The sequence below is a fragment of the Bubalus kerabau genome, chromosome 17 (genome assembly GCF_029407905.1).
Source record: "Bubalus kerabau isolate K-KA32 ecotype Philippines breed swamp buffalo chromosome 17, PCC_UOA_SB_1v2, whole genome shotgun sequence".
NCBI lineage: Eukaryota > Metazoa > Chordata > Mammalia > Artiodactyla > Bovidae > Bubalus > Bubalus kerabau.
The window spans coordinates 51,804,493-51,824,988 of NC_073640.1; the positions used below are offsets into that span (position 1 = coordinate 51,804,493).

The 20,496-nt window shown below is 53.3% G+C and overlaps 1 protein-coding gene across 1 annotated transcript; it reads right to left on the reverse strand.

The window, feature by feature from the left end:
• Positions 1–739: 739 nt before the first annotated feature.
• Positions 740–20,443, reverse strand: SIRT2 (sirtuin 2). Its single transcript, XM_055551712.1, has 16 exons — positions 20,343–20,443; positions 19,473–19,519; positions 16,364–16,412; positions 15,987–16,100; positions 12,960–13,001; positions 12,737–12,843; positions 12,558–12,614; positions 11,872–11,940; positions 5,917–6,046; positions 3,540–3,599; positions 3,177–3,232; positions 2,951–3,027; positions 2,812–2,863; positions 1,813–1,883; positions 1,604–1,670; positions 740–1,486 (listed from the first exon to the last, which is right to left on the reverse strand). The coding sequence occupies exons 1-16, from the start codon at positions 20,356–20,358 to the stop codon at positions 1,328–1,330; spliced, it is 1,173 nt and encodes a 390-aa protein (XP_055407687.1). The 5' UTR covers positions 20,359–20,443; the 3' UTR covers positions 740–1,327.
• Positions 20,444–20,496: the final 53 nt, after the last annotated feature.

Here is a 20,496-nt window from a genome sequence, read left to right on the forward strand (position 1 = left end):
TTACTGAAGTACAGGACCACAATTAGGTACCTGGGGAAAGGGTGATGGGCAGAATAGGCCCCTGCTCCCAGGGGCTTCCCTTCTTCTTGGGGTGGGTATAAGGGATGGATAATAAACAGCTAAACCAATGCATCAGCCCACTGTCCCGAAGTCCAGGGTGTTAGGAAGTGGGGGACAGAGAGCAGGTGCCCTGCTTAGGGGAGAGCAGGCAGGAAGGGCGGGGAGAGGAAGGCAGAGGCTTGCCTGGGCCCCATGAGAAGGCAGAAGGAGATGAGGGGTGCTGGGCAGGGTGTGACAGGGGCAGCTGCCTGATGCCACAGGGAGGCTGCAGGTCAGTGTAGCGGAGGGGGGTGGTGATGCCAGCTGCTCGGTCCCCTGGGGGCCCCTACCTGTTCTCCGAAGGGAGGCCTGAAGTAGCAGGAAGTGAAAGTTCCTCACAGAGAGAGAGAGGAAGCTGAGCTGGCAGGGGAAGAGGCGGGGCTGGGGGGATCTGAAATGGACCCTCCTCCCTCTTTTTGGGGGCTCAGGTCTTAGGTGACCCGGCTTTGGAGGAAGGGACTCTGGCAGGTGTCTGGGAGTCCAGGGGTAACAGCCACGACACGAGGCTCCCACGGCCCCAGGAGTCCGCTCTCGGCACCTTTCAGCACTCTTCACTCTGCTTCTCATGATGGTTTCCTTAGCGGCCGGAGATCTAACCCCCTTCCTCCGACAGCTTCCCTCTGGGCCCCAGAAAAGAACAGCGAGGCCAGACAGCTAATCGTTAGTTGTTTTTTGTTTTTAATTCGTCTCTAATAAGCAACACCATCTGCCCACCCCTGCCTGGGAAGCGGAACCCAAGAGAGGGGCCTAGCACCCACTTTCAGAGTTGGAGGCAGAGGCCTGGGAGGCCTTGAGGCTCGGATCTCCCCACTGGGTGCATGGAGGGCACAACCCCCCACCCAGGGTAGGTTAGGTTTTATCTACTTGGCCACAGACGCTTGAGAGCAGTAGAGAGCGTGTGGGCCCTGGGGCTCTTGTCCTGGGACAGTTAGCAGTTTGGAGGTACCTGTGGCCCCCTGAGCAGTTAGAGATTAGGGGGGCTGATCCTTGGCCATAGGGGTGGTTAGAGGCTGTGGGCTGTTAGAGACAGGCTGTCCAAGCCTCTGCCCCCAAGAATGTTAGAGATTTGGTGAGGTCAGGGGTGCTGGGACACCAGTTTTGGGAGGGAATCATTAATACATTGAAGAAATGTTCTGAGCTCCCCAGAAAAGAGCTGTAAGTTAGAGGAGGGCCAGGGCTGGTTGGGGCTCAGCTGTCCCAAGGCTGGGTGTCCTGGGAGACGCAGTGGTCACTGGGGTTTCTCTCCCTCAGTGGTCCTGGGCTCCTCCTTGGTGGGAGGTGGTGGAGAATTCCTGGGGGAAGCTGAAGTAGTGGGGTTGGAGGCCCCCAACCCCGACTGGGCATCTATGCTGGCATGCTCCTTCCGAACAAGGTCCTCCAGCTCCTTCTGCAGGGGGCAAAGTTCATAGAGGTCAGAGGTCATCATGTGTCATTGGGTCGGAGGACCTGTGGGAGGGGGATCCAGGGACTGGGCTCGGGGTGAGCTGGGGTGATAGCTCCTCACCTTCCATCCAAGGAGGTCGGCAAGGGCCAGGCAGCCCTGGTCACAGTCGCCCAGCCAGGCCACGTCCCTGAGGGCGAGGGAAGAGTCTAAGCTCCCAGGCTTGTCCCAGCACCAGTGGTTCTGCCTGTCCTTTGCCTCCGTGCCTTCCCGCCCACCTGGGTCCTGTCCCTCCCAGGCTCCACCTCACCCGCTGCAGGCCCGGGCCTCACCTGTAGGCCTTCTTGGAGTCAAAGTCCATGCCTCCTCCAAGGGCCATCATCATCCCGAGGAAAGGGTCAGTCTGTGGGGGAGGGGGAGCTCAGAGCACAGACTCCGGAGCCGGGGGGCCTGGGTTTGAATCCCAGCTCTGTGACTTCACTCAAGTGGCCTGGCCTCTCTGAACCTCAGTTGCCTTCTCTGCCGAGTGGGGGTAATCACCACACCCACTCCTAAGATGACACTGTCAGTGGGCTAATACAGAGAAAATGCTGAGCAGTGTCTGCCACACAGTATGTTTTTTGCCTGCTGGAGGAAACAGCTGTCCCCAGGAGGGAGCCCTCCTGGGACAGAGGTCACCTCAGTTTGAAAAGAGAGCTGAGAGACGGCACAGCGACTCCAGATGGCACTGCTGCCGGCCCGGGGACCAGCGAGCCCAGACTCCTCAGTCACAGGAAGCTCAAGGTTCCTGTTTTGGCTTAAGTTGCTTTGAGCTGGGGTTCTATCATCCCCTCAAAAGGGTGAATGGGACTTCCCTGGCGGTCCAGTGGTTAAGAATCCGCCTGCCAATGTAGGGGACATGGGTTCCATTCCTGGTCTGGGAAGATCCCACATGCTGTGGGACGACTAAGCCCGTGTACCCCAACTACTGAGCCCGTACCCTAGAGGCCGTGCGCTGAATAGGAGAAGCCCCTGCAAAGAGAAGCCCGCCATGCACAGCAGTTACAGTACCCCTGCTAGCCACAACTAGCGAGAGCCCGAGTACAGCAACGAAGGCCTACTATAGACAAAAAAGAAGATAAAAAAGGGTGACTGACCCAGAGGCCTGTGGAACCCTGAGTCGAGCTAGCCTGGAATCTGACCCCTGAGGATTCCAAGATCCCCAGGTCTGAGCTGAGGGGCCCAGAGTATTGGGCTTCCCCAGAGACCTGTCCCCTGGTTCCCGGGGGGCCTGGGGGAGGTGACGTGGGGCTCGTGTGTGGGGGTGGTGGGGTAGGACGAAGAGGACTCACCTGGCCAGTCTTCTCCTTGTTGATGAGCAGGCGCGGGGTCGACAGGGGCGCCCTGGGGGATGGTGAGCTGAGTGGTGAGGGCCTGTCGCGGCTCCCCTGGCCTCCCAGCAGCCTCCCACAGCCCCAGCCCCCAACCTACTTGCCGATGAGGGACGCGAAGGGCTGCACCTGCAGGGAGGTGCCCATGATGATAAGGAGGTCCACCTTCAGGAAGTCCTATGAAGCGGGAGTGGCCAGTGAGGTCGGCTGCTGGCCCCCGCCCCCCACTGCAAGCCCACCCGCAGCTATTTGGGGAAGCCACCTGCCACAGGGCAGGACCTAGGCTGCCCCCGTGTGGGCTGAGATGGGGCGGCCGGGACACTTACTGACTGCATGCAGGAGAAGAAACGCGCTGGGAGGTTCTCGCCGAAGAACACGATATCTGAGGGGGAGACCGATGGACAGACAGACACGGGGACAGAAAGAGATGGTGAAAAAGCGGCAGACAGAGACAGGGAGTGGAGAGAGAACGGGCAGGAGAAGGCGGACCCCAGGGCTGGGGCGGGAGTGTGGACGGGGCAGTGGGGAATAGGCCAGGGGGCTATGGCACCCCCTCCCCTAGTTAGGGAGAGAGGGTGACCAGGGTGGGGTGGATGGATGGGGAGTGTGGCCTTCTTGGGAAGGGGTTAGCGGGTGTGCAGGGTCCCAGCCCACATCTACCTCGGTTGGTCCCAGGCCCCAAGGCTCACCAGGCTTCACCACGCTCTGACATTTCTCACACTTGGGAGTCACCTCGGAGAAGATCTTCTCTGGGCGTGGGGAAGGGGAGGAGGAGGAGGATGTAAGAGGCTCTGGGTTGGGGCTGCAGCCTGCCCACGCCACCCCCTTCATTGTGAATACAAACACATCTCAGTCATGGGGGAGCCTCCTGGGGCATTTGCCCTGCCCAGGAAGGACCTCCTCCCAGCAGCAGTCCACAGCTATTACATGAAAGAACAAACAAATAAGCAGACACTTGTCCCCAAAAGGGGCAACTGGGTTCTGCCAACCCCCAACTTGGGGAATCTGGACTTGGGAGTGAAGTTCTTCCCATGGGTCTTTTTTTCTTTATTGATTTTTGGCCGTGCTGGGTCTTCATTGCTACACGGGCTTTTCTCTAGTTTCGGCGAGTGGGGGCTACTCTCTAGTTGCGGTGCACGAGCTTCTCATTGAGGTGGCTTTTCTTGGAGCATGGGTTCTAGGGCGCATGGGCTTCAGTAGTTGAGGCTGCCGGACTCCACAGCACAGGCTCAATAGTTGTGGTGCACACATGGGCTTAGTTGCTCCACAGCATGTGGGATCTTCCCAGATCAGAGATCAAACTTATGTCTCCTGCACTGGCAGGTGGATTCTTTACCACTGAGCCACCGGGGAAGCCCTTCCCATGGGTCCTTGAGGGCAGCCCTACTTCCATCATGGGTCAGGTCAGAGAGACCTGGTGGGTGCTAGGTCAGAGAGGGAAGAATTATGCAGATAATCCTGGGATGGGGACAAAACCTTAGGTCCAGGTGCTTCCCACTCTTAGGCTCAGTGACAGACCCCCTCCCCCCAACACACACACATGCTATGACAATCCTCCTCCTCATTGCCTATTGATCAAAGCTGCAAAGGCCTCTGTCACTTGCAACCCACAGAATCCTAGCTTGTTCATTCAGATATTCACTCATTCCTTCAGTATTTATATAGAGCAATGTGTTAAGGTCTGCCATTTACTTTAAAATATTTCTGCATTGACAGCTCATGATATTTCGTGGGTGATGCTCTGTCACTGCTGCAAGGGACACATAATGGGGTAATGTTAATTGTACACGACCCCCAGCTGCTTGTACTTGGGCTATTCAGGAACCCTTGCCCCAGGGGCAGTCAGCTGGCATTTTGTCAGAAGGGCTACACTCCAAAAGCCCTACTCTCAGCACTGCAGCTGTCCTTGTCCACATGGACACCAGAGGCTTTGTGAAATCAGCATAAAGAAGGTCAGAAATGGGTCTGCATGGATGAAATAAGTGGCTTCTTAATTAGCACAATGGATACCAGAAATCAACTCTCACTGGCATTCTAGAAATGTGGATTGACTGGGTTGTTTTTTTCTTTTCTTTTTCTTCTTCTTCTTCTCTTTTTGGACACTCTGCCCTCACATGAACAGGGACAATGACTTTAGCAAGCCCTGGAGTCTCTTCCCTTAGAGACAGCCCCCACCCAGCCTTCATACCAGCGCTGTGGGCAGCTTCACATGTCATGGGCTCTACTCACCTGAATCCGGCTAATGGGCTGGTTGAACCCTGTGTCTCTGGGGCAGTGCTGTTCAATATGGTGGTTAGAGCCACATGTGGCTTTTACATTTTAATTAATACAAGCTGAAGAAAGTTAGAGATTCGGTTCCTTGGTCATTTTAGCCACATTATAAGAGCTCAATTGCCTCATGGAGCAGATGGCTGCTATGTTGGACAGTGAAGATATATATAGAACATGCCCCTCACCACAGAAAGTTCTCCTAGATACTTCTGCTCTTCTTAGAATGTAGTTGTGTTGGCCTGGATGAGGCCCTCATGTAAGAAGGGGTCAGAGCACCCAAAGGACAAAGGGCTAGGGTTTCATGACCTCATGCAACAGGCTGCATGACCATGTGGAGGCCAGTATGCTAACACACGTTGCTGTGTCTGGAGCATGCATCCCTGGCTATGAGATGGGGTTGGAGCAGAGAACCCCCACTGCCACCTCACATCTTTAGGGGCTGCCGTTACCTGCTAAAAAGAGCCGCAGGGACTTCCCTGGCAGTCCAGTGACTGAGACTCCACACTCCCAATGCAGGAGGCCTGGGTTTGATTCCTGGTCAGGGAACTAGATCCCACGTGCCCCAACTAAAGACCCCCACATGCTATAATAAAGGTTAAAGATCCTGTATGCCCCGATTGAAACCTGGCACAGCCAAATAAATAAACAAATATATTTAAAAAAAAGAGAGAAAGGAAGAGCTGCAGAACTGTGTAGGACAGAGCTGGTGTGTGTGTATGGAGACCCTTTCCCTGGTGCTGAGGAGCAGACAGGGGACATGAAGCCTGCCCTCGGGGGTAACCTCCAGCCCCTCACCTTTCATCCAGCTTAGTGAGTACTCCTGCCGGCAGCCTGAGCTGATGCAGTGGGACGTGTAGAAGGTGCCGTGGGCCTCCACCAGGTCTTCGGGCTCCAGCCCAGCCACTCGCTCCAGGGTGTCTATGTTCTGGAGGGAGACACGGAGGGGAGAGGGTCAGGAGTGAACCACCTTCCCCTCCCAGGGGTCAGAAGACAGAGCAGGGGACTGCAGCTGAGAGAGGCAAGTGGGATAGGCTGAGAAGAGAGGAGGGGAGAGGCAAGGGACAGAGGTGTGTCTAAAACTCTTTGGTTCCCCCTGATGGTGCCTCTGAAAAGTCAGTCATGGACGCTTCAAGTCAGGGGCTCAAACTCAAATGCCTATGAACCCAAGCCACTGCCACCAACCAGCCCTGGTGTTTTTCTGCAAAATCAGGTCATTTTCCTTCCCTTTTGTGGAAAATTTGTTTTGTTAGAACCAGACACTCCAGTGGCACCGGCCAGAAATTTGGTGAAATAAATGTACTAATCTTCAGTGTCTCTACTGTAAACACAGCCCTCTCAGATACGGCGTCCTTGTGCAGTGCCCAACCTGCACAGCTGTCTGTGGCAGGCTTGGCCAGACATTAACACAAATCAATGAATCAGGAAGTTTTTTTGAGTTTTAATTACAGTTTTCCTATTTAACAGTCGGGTTTCTTACTGTGATCTGCTGCATAGATAGTATATTAACTTGTATTCTTTTCAGACAGAATGACTTTCCTTAGTCAACACACAAGGATATTTGTCTCTTTCACATTTGTGGTTTCTCCAGCCATTTTGGAGCAGCTTTTGTTTGCCCATGAGGAATGCCAATGAGGCAGGTGCTTCTGGAGGACCTAGCAGATGTTACAGAGATGGCCAGGAACGTGTAGTCCACAGCTGACCCAATAAGGTTTCCCAGAGACTCTGCGAACCACCATTCCATTTCCAACTGCCCTCTCTGCTTCCAGTCAGCCATCAGTTTACCCCCAAAACATGCAGACAAGAGTCTCTGTTTCCAGACTTTCTGCAGCTTTCTCTTGCCCCAGCCTAGTAGAAATGCTAGTTTTGCCTTTGTTCCTGGACTTAGTTTGCCGACTTCCTCACACGCGAGTAAGCAGTGTGTATGCAGATAACTGGGCTTCCCTGGTGCTCGGATGGTAAAGAAGGTGGAGACCTGGTTTCGATGGCTGGGTGGGGAAGATTCCCCTGGAGAAAGGAATGGCAACCCACTCCACTATTCTTGCCTGGAGAATCCCATGGACAGAGGAGCCTGGTGGGCTACAGTCCGTGCATGGGATTGCAGAGAGTTGGACATGACTGAGCAACTAACACTACTCAGTACTACTCATGCAAATAACTAAACGGCATATCAAAGGACTACCTACGTGCCTCTGTGGTACCTTTTGATGCCCCTTAAAAGAAATTATTTATTTGGTTGCACCAGGTCGTGGCACGAGGGATCTTTGATCTTCGTTGCTGCATGCAGGACCTTTGGTTGTGGCACGCAGGATTTTGTTCTCTGACCAGGGATAGAACCTGGGCTCCCTGCAATGGGAGCTTGGAGTCAGCCACTGGACCACCAGGGAAGTCCCTTGATGCCACTTGTGATGGGGCACCCACAAATAAACAAAAACGAATGTGGCTGGGGAGTTCCCTGGTAGTCCAGTGCTTAGGACTTGGCCCTTTCACTGCCATGGCCTGGGTTCGATCCCTGGTTGGGGAACTAAGATCTTGCAAGCTGTGAGCACAGCCAAAAAGAAAAAAGAATGTGCCCAGACTTCCTGAGTGTTCTAGTGGTTAAGCATCTGCTGACAATGCAGGGGACATGAGTTCGATCCCTGGGCTGGGAAGATTCCACATGCCTTGGGGCCACTAAGCCCATGTGTCACAACTACTGAGCCTGTGCTCTAGAGCCCACGCACCACAACTACTGAAGCCACCACATGGAGAAGCCTTGGCACCACAATGAAGAGTGCAACTAGAATGCACTCTTCAACTAGAGTGCAACCAATGAAGAGTAGCCCCTGCTCACGGCAACTAGAGAAAGCCCGCATGTAGCAACAAAGACTCAGCACAGCCAAAAAACAAATAAATATTGAAAAAAAAAATCTATCTTTAAAAAAAAAAAATGACGTGGCTGACCCGTATGTACTGGTATGAAGGAAATCTCTTCAAGATGTTAGAAGGCCCTGTGTACATTGTGGAAAAAATCAACATATGAATTTGTGTGTTTGCTTGCCTAAGTGTGGACTATTTTCAAAGGAAACCCAAGAAGCAGGCAGCAGTAGTGGCCTCCAGAGAGGAAGCTGGGGCTGGGGAATACGGCCCAAGGGGCTCCATATAAAGGACAAGCAGCAGTGACCGCATGGAGACACAGAGCAGCCGGCGTCTGGCCTCAGTGCCAGGCAGGGAACAGGGTGTGGTGAGGAGGTGGGCCATTCAGCTCTAGTCAACTGCTCCCTGCTCCACCCATCCCAGAAAGCCACCCAGGGTGCACCCAGCTCTTCCAGATCTGCAAGAGGAGCCTGAAGTCTGAGTTTTCATCTGCAATCTCTTTTGATTGTCAAACCTTAGCTCACTTTCGGTTTCAAGACATCACGTCTCTGACATGCTTTTCAAAAGCATGAATTGTGCTTCTCCAGTAGCTCAGTGTTAAAATATTCGTGTGCTGATGCAGATGTGAGTTTGATCCCTGGGGAAGATCTCACATGCCAAGGGACAACTAGGGACAACTGAACAACTACTGAAGCCCACACAAAGCCCCTAAAGTCTGTGCTCCCCAACAGGAGAAGTCACAGCAACGAGAAGCCTATGCACTGCAACTAGAGAGCAGCCCCTGCTTGCTGCAACTGGAGAAAAGCCTGTGCAGCAATGAAGACCCAGCACAGCCAAAAAAAAAAAAAAAAAAAAAAAGGCTTCTCTGCTATAAACGGGAAATTTATTTTTAAATTAATAAAAAGCATGAAGCTGCTATGTGGCTGAGTATAAGGAAGGGTCTTCTAGATAAGGGCTTAAGGGAAAGAAAGCTGAGTATAAATCCAATGTATAATGTGAATGCCACGGATATAGATTTAAAAGAGTGGAGATCACAGGGACTTGACTGAAGGAGACAACTGTTCTGTTTGAATGGATACTTGTGTCTTGAGATAAAAATAGCATGCTTCAAAAGTGCTACATCGTCACAATTCAGGAAGACATGAAGACAGTATGTTGCAGAAAACTAGGTCGATGACTCAAAAAGTGGCTGAGGTTGAAGAAGAGGGTGAGGAGGAGTTAAAAAAAAGAATGGCTACATGAAACATGAGAGTGGAAAAAATGTTTCCACCTGTGTGTAATGTAATGCACCAGTGTGAATATATATGTAGACTTAAATCTGTGCGTGAAGTATTATAAGGGGAAATGCCACCACATTTCACACTGACCCCAGAACATATTCATGTTGGCTTTCATGTAAAAATACCCTGCATCTGGTGTGCTTTTGTGGTTTGGGGCAGGGGAGGGGGGCGCCTCATATGGAGGTGGGGAGTCAGCCCTCTGAGCATCCGGGATGAACCACGTGGTCCTGGGCCTGTGTTTCTCGTGCTGGGACCCCTGTGATCTCCTGGTCTCCCTTGGTCTCCAGCTTGAGTCCAGATGCCTTAGTGTCTGGCTGTCTATCTGCCTACAGCACCATGTGGCTGTCTAATGGGCATCTCAACCTCGACGTGCCTTCAACCAAACTCCTCCTCTGCCCCCAACGCCTGCACATCCCACCATCTCAGTAAAAGACAGCAGGTGCTTAGGCTGAGAGATGTCCGGCCATCCCTGACTCTCCTCCTCTCAAGAACCGTTCATTCAAACCAACAGCAAGTCCTGTTGGCTCCACCTTCAAAACGGGTTCACAAGTCACCCACTTCTCCCCTTGGACAGCCCCCTCCCCGGCCCAGCCTCCATCCTCTCCTGCTTGGACCATCACTGCAGCCCCCTTCCTGGCCTCTGTATCCACCCCCTACCCCCATTGCTCCCTCCCACAGTCTGCCCTCCACATGCAGCCAGAGGGACCCTGTGAACACCTGGGGCAGGTCACGTCTCGGCCCTGCCCAGAGCCCTCCTGTGGTTCCATCTCCCACCAGGGAAAAGATAAAGCCCTCCCAGTGGCCCCCAAATGCCCACATGGTCCACCTGTCACCTCCTGACCTCATCTCCTGTCCTTTCCTACTACTGTCCTCCTCGCTCACTCAGATCCAGCTATTTGAACACGCCAAGTGCAGCCTCACCTCAGGGCCTTTGCACTGGCTGTTCCCTTTGCCTCTCTCCCTGAGATGATCCCATGACTCCCTCCCTCAAGTCTTTGTTTAAATGTCCCTTTTCTCCATGAGGCCTTTCCTGACTTATTGTTCACAACAACACCCTTCTCCCCACTCACACACAGAACTTCTTATTCCCCTTCTCTGCTCAGCCCAGTGCTCCACAGACATCTCAGCATTAAACAGACGAGATACTCGACTCATCCTTCTTGTCTACTGTCCCTCCCCACCTTAGAGTGTCAGCTCCAGGAGAACAGGGATGTCTGCTCCTTCTGTCTACTGCCTTCAGGGCCTGGCACTGGTTGGCACTCGTAAACACCGGGACAGAAGCTGACGAACAGGATTGACAGCAGGGCCGTGGTGAAGATTTCATGAAATCACACAGAAGGTGCTTGGCTTCAGGTGAGCTGTTTGTATCATGTCTGAGTGTATTCCATGGATAAAACTGACTCTCTGAGAAGAAAGGTCAAGTTTATCCTTAGCTGGGGCTCCCCCTCAACCCCCACCAGCCCTAGGTGGGAGTACTTGCCCCCTTCTGAGAATTCTGGACCTGAACAAAAAGACTTCATCCTCCCTCTGGTGGCAGATTCTGAGGCTGCAGGCTCCAGACTGCCAGGCCAGGAAGAAAATAATAGAACACCTACTTCTATCCATGGGTTCTCTCTCTATTTTATAAATTTGGGTTCTGAGATATGAATTAGAGCAGGCATGGTATCACTGCTCTAGTAGATCATGTAATTCAACACGTATTTATAAAACAAAAGTAGAGGGACACTTTTCACTATTGGGCGCGCGAGACCCCAAAAGTCTCACCAACTAGGAAGCCAAGAATGTGAGCTGTCCTTACCTGAGGACTTCTGGGTGAGGCCCTCAGCTAAGTGCCTGACATACATAAGCCGTGGCCCATGGCCCACACAAGGCCTTTGTGCAAATTAGAAGAAGGTGCCCTTTCTTAAGACTCTATAGCCACCAACTGGAAAATTTCAGGGTGCAGCGAACGTGTTGGGCTTCCCTGATGCCTCAGATGGTAAAGAATCTGCCTGCAACGTGGGAGACCTGGGTTCAATCCCTGGATGGGGAAGATCCCCTGGAGAAGGAAATGGCAATCCACTCCAGTATTCCTGCCTGAGAAATCCCATGGACAGAGAAGCCTGGTGGGCTACAGTCCATGGGGTCACAAAGAGTCAGACACGACTGAGCGACTAACACTTTAACGCTTCAGTGATGATGCTAAACCAAGTCACTTCAGATCACCTGATGGAAAACCCAAAAAAATATGGTGCCAAAGGTGTCTGCTCAGAGAAGGGGTCCTTTCTCAGTACTCATGGGGTGGCCCTGAGGGAGGTCACTGCCATGTTACCACAGGCCTGAGAGGGTGAAGTGGTTCTGGCCTCTGCTTTTTTTTTTCACCCATCCTGTGGGGCGTGTGGAATCCTTGTTCCCTGAACAGGGATCAAACCTGTGTCCCCTGCATTGGAAGCAGCATGGGGTCGTAACCACTGGATTGCCAGGGAAGTCCCTGGCCTCTGTTTCATAGAAAGGGAAACTTAAGGCTGAGAGAGGGGATGTGACTCACTGCAAGTCACACAACAGAGAGGCTGCGGCCTGAGCTCCTGACCCCTCCCGCCCGGCCTCTTCCTCCCAGGATGCCCAAGGTCCTGCCTACCTGTGTGTAGCAGCGCAGGAGCAGTCCTTTTTCCTTCAGCAGGCGGATGAAGTAGTGGCAGATGGTGGGCTGGAGGGAAGCAAGCATGGCAATGCTGAATGCACACCGCCCTGTGCCAGGAACTGTTCCAGACCTGTTTCTCCTCATGGAATCTTCATACCATGAGGCACAGACCTTCATTATCCCCATTTCACAGGTAGGGAACTGAGGATCAGGGAGGGTGACTGTCTGGCCAGAGTCACACAAACTGTGGAGTTGGGGTTAGCACAGAAGCAGCCTGGCTCCAGTCTGGGCTCTTACATGTATCATTAGCTCATTTAAGCCTCACAGTATTTCTTTTCATGGACTATCATCTGCTCCATTTTTACAGATGGGAAAACTGAGGTCCAAGGACACAAGAGCAGGAAATGAGAGAACAGGACTTGGACTCAGGTGGTCTGGGCCCAAAGCCCACGCTGTTTTGTTTTGTTTTTTACTTTGCTTCAAGGCTTGCAGGATCTCAGTTTCCTGACCAGGGATTGAACCTGGGCCATGGCAGTGAAAACCCAGAATCCTAAAGATTAGGCCACCAGGGCCCATGTATTTAATGGTTGTAGGATATCTGTCTAAAGGGCCCTGAAGGGGTCCTTCCCATGCCTGCTGGCCCCCAATTTTTCCTGTCCCCACTTCCACAAAAAAGAGCTCACCTTGAACTGCCCAGGATAGAGTTCCTTGGCGAGAGCAAAGAAGGGCTCTGGATGTTTCTGTGGGAGAGAGAGCCGGAGGGCAGGTGGGCACCCACATGCCCCTGGTGAGATGTGAGCAGGAGCCAGGAGGCCCTGTCCACCCCCATCACTATAGACCCTCCTCCCTGTGTGACACGTACCTTGAAGTAGCTGATTTCAAAGATGGCCTCCGGGTAGGGAAGACGATATTTCTCCAGGTTGGCATAGAGGCCCGTGTTTGGGGACCGAAAGTCAGGGATGCCTGCGGCTGGGGGAGGAGGAGTAATCAATAAGGGACTCTGGCCCCTTTTCTTTCACACCCCCCAACACAGCTCCTCCCCAGGCCCTCGCAGGAAGTGGCTTTTGGGGGAGGGGAGCACTTACAAGTGGAGATTCCAGCTCCCACCAAACAGATGACCCTGCGACCTGGAGGAGGAGAGTTTAGGCAGTGTGTGCTTTTCTCTTTTTCAACTTATATTTGTTTATTGTTGCTTTGAACATCAAACATTGCTCCAAAATATGAACCATTTATCTTAAGAGAGTTGTCTTTGCCATAAATTAAGTACTGAGCTGATTGATGTTTACAATTGATTTCTGACAACTTAAAAAACTTATTAGTGGCACTGCTGTCTAATAATCAGATATATTATCATAGACTGAATATAATGATTAAGAAAGTAAAGTTTAAAAAAAAAAGAGCAATGTTTCCCCTTCCCGTTCTTACCTTTAAGTAATTTCACCTATCACAGTCTCTGAAGCCATTTACTCTGTGCCAGGCCCTGCGGCGAGCACTTCAGATCCCTGAATGGGTCTCCCAGCCATCTCAAGGTGGGTGGTGTTAACATTCCCATTTTACAGATGAGGAAACTGAGGCTTAGACAGGGGAAGGGGTCAGACAGCTGACTGAGGGAAGAGCCAGCATGGGGTCAAAGAGTCCATTGGTTAAGATGACACCAGTGTAGTAAGATTCATGACAAGGCCATTTGGAGAGAAATTTCTCCTCCTAGCTAGATCTAGACAAACACAAGAGATCTTAGTGAGAGGTAGCTCTTAGGGAGAAGGCTGGGAGGGTGTGTTCCCCTGGAAGTGCTGCATGTTATTGTGAAAAAAAATCTCTGGCCACCTCTTTATCTTCTGGACACAATATTGGACAGCCATCTATTTCCAGCATATGATACACATTCCTCCATCCTATTCCTTCCCTCTATAATCAAATGCATGTTAGCCACCAGAAGTCAATTAATTTTTAAGTGAGGTTCCAAGCTGGGCCATTCTCAGCTCACACCCAGTGAGCAGCAGAGTGGATAAAGGCTTCCAATCCCGGCTTTCCTGTGCACCAGCAGAGTTGCGGAGGGGGTGGGGCAGGGGTGGGTCTTAGTTCAGATCGCCACGCTGGGCTTTAGCTTCCTGCTCTGTAAAATGGGCACAATCACCGCACTGGCCTTGTGGGGGCTGTTGAGAGAAGGAATTCTCTCCTGTGAAGCTGAGATCAATGCCGAGCACTAATGATTCTTCGAGACACTAGTACTCAACTTCTTCAGACCCGTGATTCGTATCCCTATAAACACTTTGTTCCCCCAATGTCACCAGCTTTTGGAAAAGATAGGAAGATGTGGGAGGGGAGAGGTGGAATCATTTCACAAGCATGCAGGGCTATACAGAAATAGCCTGACTGCCTCTCTGGTGGCTGGCTGGCAGCCCTGCCGTGCAGCACCCTTGGCATCTGTCAGTCGGCTGATGGATACACACGAGTGTGAGGGCCTCTGGAGTGTCAGGATGCCATCGGACCAGGCCTGGCAGACCCAGTGGAAGGGAGTGAGTGTGCACTCTAGATTCAGGAGCCCTGACTGCCTCTCGCCAGCTGTGTAACCCCGCACCAGGTTACAACCTCTCTGTGTCTCAGTTTCCTCCTCTGCCCAGCTGACTCCGCACAGGTCTCCTGTGAAGATCATATGAGGGGACGCCTGTCAAGTGCATAGCCCAGTGCCTGGCAAAAGCTGAGAGCCCAACTCATTGTTATTAGTTATTACTATCCCCTCACAGGCACCATCAATTATTCTAAAACCCAGGTGCAGGAGGACGGACGGAACGAAAGCTTTGTAGCCATTGCCTGTATTCTCTTTGGGGCCCACCCAAGCCAGAAGATGGGGCTTCCTGAGTAGCTCCATGGTAAAGAATCCACCTGCCAATGAGGGCTCGATCCCTGGGTCAGGAAGATCCCCTGGAGAAGGAAAGGGCAACTGACTCCAATATTCTTGCCTGGGAAATCCTATGGACAGAGGAGCCTGGCGGGCTACAATCCGTGGCATTGCAAAATAGTCGGACATGATTTGACTAAATGACAACAACAAAGGCAGGAGATGGCTGAAGGCCGCCGCTCCAGGAGAGGGGGGCTCAGGGCGTCCGGCCTGGCTGCCTGAGGAGAGATGGCAGCAGCTAGAGGACAGGGAAACTGCAGGAGACGTCCTCAACAGAAGGCTGCTCAGGACCCTCAAAGGGTCGATTGTTCTAGTCAAGGGCTGCTTAGGGCTGGGTTTCTCAGACTCTGGTGACCTCAACTCGAGGCAAGAAATATAAATTACCCAGTGACCAGGTAAAAAGATCTCTACACCACACTAGGAACAAGCCTCCTATAAGAATCGTCACTGGGAACACTTAGGCAACGCTTGCTCTGTTTCAGGCATTTATCTATGAATTTATGTAATCCCTCTTCATAATCCTGGGGCTTCCTTGGTGGCTCAGATGGTAAAGAGTCTGCCTGCAATGCAGGAGATGAGGGTTTGATCCCTGGCTCAGGAAGATCCCCTGGAGAAGGGCATGGCAACCCACTCCAGTATTCTTGCCCGGAGAATCCCATGGCCAGAGGAGCCTGGCAGGCTACAGTCCATGTGGTCCCAAAGAGAAGGAAGGAAGCCATGGGGATACCTGGGGGAAGAGTCTATTCCATAATCTTATAAGGTAATTACTATAATATACTATTATTAGCATCTTCACTCTAATAAACAAGCCTGACCAATAGAGACATGGTGATTGGTTCGGGGGGTAGGACTGTGACCCAAGCTGGGCCAATAGGAGCCAATCTCTGCTCTTGTGCTTGAACCACTGGGAGAAAGATGCTGTTTTTCAGTGGGAGCTGCTAGGCTGGTGGAACTTGTTTTTACAGCTGCCAGGAGCTCCCAATACAGAGAAGAGCCAAGAAAGGGCTCAGCATAGAAGTTGCTGAATCCAGCCACACACTTCAGGATCAACAGTTACAGGATCAACACACTCCCTTTCTGGCACCAGACGGTTTGAGTTGGGTTTCTTGTGACTTGCAGACGTAAGCTGTGAATGGTTTGGGGTTGAGAAGTCATGAGAAGAAGTGGGGGTAGGGGGGGTCACGCAGGAAGGGGCCCAGGGCGGGGAACTCACAGCGCTCGCTCTGCATGTAGCGGCTCACTCCTTCCAGGGTTAGTTCGTCCAGGAGTCGCTCCTTCTGGGTGCCCAGGCCCAGAGTCTGGGAGAAGAAATTCCGCAGGAAGTCCACTGGCCAAAAAGAAGAGAGACAGCGGTTTGGTGGGTGTTTGTTCAAGGGGACACAGAGGCCCCGAGTGCCCCTGCCCAGCCCTTGGGTCTCCTGTCTTCCCACGACTAAAGGTTGGATGCCTGGCCCGGCCAGGGATCCCGAAATGCTGCATCTGTTCTTACACACTTTGCATGTCACCCCTGGTGGAGGTGAACACCCGGATCCCTGCCTTAAACCGCCCTCCAGCACCCCCCAGAACCGTACTCCCAAGGCAGATACTCACTCTCTGCTTCTCCGCCAGTGGCTCCTGCCTCAGTGTCTGAATCTGAGTCCTGGAAGGGGTGGAGGTGGGGTGACGAGGCCCCAGAAGTGGGGTTAGGGAGGGGAAGAGGGGATGACACCAGGGTTCCAGGGAAAGGCTGTGGCTGGGAGGTGGGCCCAAGGGAGTGAGGAGCAGCGGGGACTGCGCTGGGGGCGCGTGTGGGCTCTGGGACAGGCCGCCTGTGTTGGAAACCCAACTCTGCAACTCGAGAGGAGTGCGGCCTCCTGTGGGTGACTGCGTTTTTTCTGAGGCTCCGAGCTCCTCCTCACAAGTGGAGCTCGGAGGACTGAGGAAGGCCACCTGGAGGGCTTTGAGCAGTGAGTTCCTATGTGAGGCTCTTAGAACAGCCCTGGTTGGGGCGGCAGTGGTGGTGAGTGCTCAGGAAGTGCTCGTTACTGCTCTCATCACCTCCCATTGTCCACGTCCTCAACTTATATCCCCTCCAGTCCCCTGCCCTGCCCAGCTGCGCCGCAGCCTGCCCCACCTACGTCAATAACGCTGGTAGAAACGCCTTGGTCCTCACCCTGTGGCCGTCAGCCCTCTGGCTTAAAGCACCCCCACTCCACCTTTCCAACCCTTCCGTCTGCTTTATCAACTCCTCTCCTCGGCCAGGCGCCCAAATCGCGGGTCTGGGACTCCATCCCGGGCCCTCCCTCCCGTCTCTGTCTGCCTTCCCTGGGCCAGCTCCCCCATGCACGCCAGTGGTCTCAGCCTAGTTTCTGAGGATGCCACCTTTCTGTCTCCAGATCCGGGGTTTCCACAGCCCCCAGATGCCTCCCCCTAAGTGTGACCCCAGACCCCTCACTCTCACGGTGTCCCAAACTGGCCTCAGTATCTCTTCCAAACCTGCTCCTCCCCCTGGGCCCCTAACTCAGTGTGGCTTCTGTCCCCGTGTTTGCCAGATGTCTCCTGCCTCCCTCGCCTGCCCTCCTGTGGGAGCATGTCCCCTCCCCGGGGCTCCACGTGGGCCAGCCTGTCCCTCCAGGGGCCCTGCCCCGGCCTCCACCGTAGCTCCCAGTCTCAGTCTCCATCTCTGATCTACTCTCCCACTCTCTGTGTGTTGACTTGTCTGGGTCCACCCTTTGCCCTCCACATCAAAGGCCTTTCTCTTTGGCTTCCCCAGTTTAATCATGTGATCACAAACATCTGTGGCGTTTACCATGATGCCCGCTCCAAGAAGTCTGGGATTTTTCACGGTCACCACTGGGTAAAAATGTGTTAAGTCCCTCAGTCGTGTCTGACTCTTTGCAACCCCATGGACTGTAGCCCACCAGGCTCCTCTGTCCATAGGATTCTCCAGGCAAGAATATTGGAGTGGGTTGCCATGCCCTTCTCCAGGGGATCTTCCCAACCCAGGTCTCCTGCATTGCAGGCAGATTCTTTACTGTCTGAGCCACCAGGAAAGTCAGGTTTCCTTGCTTTAAGATTGTGTCTATAAGCTTTACAAAACTCTGACCATTAGACAATGTATAACTTGAAGGTGCTTGCCTCCTGAGTCCCTCACCCACAGCCCCACCTCCCCCACCCCAACCTCCCCTTCCAGATAGCCACTATTAACAGTACAATGGTAATTACTCCAGATTTTTTTATCTGAATTGGTGATGGACAGGGAAGCCTGGCATGCAGCAGTCCACGGGGTCGCAAAGAGTTGGACACGACTGAGAGACTGAACTGAACTGAAAACTCATTATTTCCCCAGAAATGGGTCACCCCACAGTACAATGCTGCGCCTCGCATTTTCCACCAAACAATATATCACAGACCCGCCAGCTACAGAGTGTTGCATTGTACGGTTCATAGTTCATTTAACCCATCAACTGACAGTCGTTTGGGCTGTTTCCAGTTTGGCTGTATTGCACAATGCTGCAATTTACACCCTCGGATCTCTCTCTTTGGGACTGAGGGTCCTTTTTCCACATGAAACCTTTTTCTCTGACAGCGGCCAGGCTTTGGGAGCCAGGAGAGGGAGAAGCCTGGCCTGACAGGGAGCTCTTGTCCCCTTGGTGTGGCTCGGCCGTGCATCTGTGGGGCGCTCTCGTCACAGCTTCTGCTCTGCCCTACATGTGAACCGCGACCTCGTGTCTGTGGGTGGGCTGGCACGCTTTCAGGCTGCAGACAGTGAAGCTCTGTGGAAGGAGGCGAGGGCCCTGCCCAGCACGTGGGAGCAACTTGGTCTCAGGGGGAAGCTGAAGGTGATGGTGGAGCCTCTGTGACCCGTTTCCAGTGAAGTGTCTGGGAGGCAATATGTCAAGGCGCCGAGGGTTGCAAACCTGTCCCTGCTCTTCTAGCCAGTGGACAGAGGACAAGTTGTTAAAGAACTCAGTTTCCAATTCCTTGGCTATAAAATGACCACAGTAGACCTGCACCCCTCCCCTCCACCACTGCCCCCGGGATGCTAGGATGCCCATCAAACACGAAGCAGAGCACCCAGTTGGCTTAAATACTCGGTAAATGCTAACCATCAAGGTAATCAGCCACCTGAATCCTGAACACATGACACTCTTTCATGCCCCCCAGTATACCCTCTGCCTGGGACACCACTTCTCACCTTGCCTAAGAAAATCCTAAGTTACTCTACACTGACTACCATGTGCTGTATCTCAGTCCGACTCTGAGATCAGCCTGTGGATTCTTCCCAGGAAGGGACTGGCTGGGAACTGTGTGATCTCACACAGTTTACTCCATGCTCCCCAAGTGCCCTGCCCTATTTTCATGATCACCAGTAGAGCACTGTCGAGTCACACGTCTGTGAGATCTGTGAATTCAGGAACCAAATCTCTTCCATGCCCACTGGGAATGAGGTTCAGGAGGGAAGGTGGGTGGGAGGGGTGTGCAGGGAGAAAGGAAAGTTTGCAAGGGCAGGCCTAGGCTTGAGGCCGCACACCCTTCTCTGACAGGCCCCAGAATCCACCATTCCCCCAGGAGCTGAACCACAAGGGGAGGTGGGGTGAGGGGCTGGGGCAGTGAGCTGAGGGCCCTGGGGTATCTGACTCCCCTCTGCCACCTCCCCCCGGTGTGGGGTGTGGGAAGTCCATCTCTCTCCTTCCCTCCACCCTTGTCCCCATCTCACCTGAGCCTCCTGCACCTTCCCTGCCTGGGTCTCCTCAGGGTCAGAGGCTGGGGGAGGAGGGGGAGCAGACGTGGTTACGGTGAAGGGAGTGGTTAACGGGGAATAAAGGGCTTCCAAGTTGGGGTGCAGAGAGGGGCAACAAGACCCTCCAACCTAGTTATACGGGGTGGGGGTATAAAAAGGGAGTAGACGGAGGGAGGGAAAGGAAGAACAGCAGATCTTATTAGAGTGGAGAGTGCTGGGAGAGGTGGTTGGTGAAGGACAAAGAGGCTGGGACAAGGAGGCTTAGGAAAGCGAAAAGAAAGTAAAGCATATAAGGGCATGAAGGAAAACTTAGGAGGAGTTAGGAAGGACACAGTACTTTGTGAGTGTGTGCTGGGAGGGTTAGGTTTACAAGCAGAAAAAATGTAGAAAGAGAAGATAAGGGATACTGGGCCTGGAGGCAGGTTTGCAAGAAGAGGTGGTGGGGGTGGAACGGAAGGGCGAGATGGTAGGTTTAGAAAAGGAAGAGATAGGAGGGGACACTAGGGGTCCCCTAGCACCCTACAGTTCCCACTAACAACCAGGTACCCTTAGCAACCCGGACAGCGGTATTCTTAAGTCCCTAGTAACAAGGGTCCTTAGCAACTAAGGTGCGAGACACACGCTATCATTAGTAACTTAGGGGACATGGCAAACGGACCCTTAAAACCTCGCGACCCAGAAACCCACCAATCTAGCAATATGTATCACAACGGCTCCCTGAACCTCATTCCCCTCCATGCAGTCCCCATCTCCTGCCCCACCACTCCCGCCCTCGGGCCCCGGGGCCTGCAGCCCTCAGCCAGGCCCCGGCGCGGCCCGACCCTCCCACCAGGGCACCCGACTCACGATCCGGATCGGCCATGGGCGCGGGGCGGGGGCCCTCGGGACTGTCACCGACTGCTCTATCCCGTGACGGCACCGGAAACAGGAGGGGGCCGAGATAGGTCAAAGAACTACAACTCCCAGGAGCCATAGAAAACGCCCCGAGCGTGCCCCTCTG

Coding starts and splice junctions, on each gene's coding strand:
- SIRT2 (XM_055551712.1), bottom strand. Junction 1,884..2,811: donor ACAAGGAGAAGACTGGCCAG/GTGAGTCCTCTT, acceptor CCTCCCCCACAG/ACTGACCCTTTCCTCGGGAT. Junction 1,487..1,603: donor CCGACCTCCTTGGATGGAAG/GTGAGGAGCTAT, acceptor TGCCCCCTGCAG/AAGGAGCTGGAGGACCTTGT.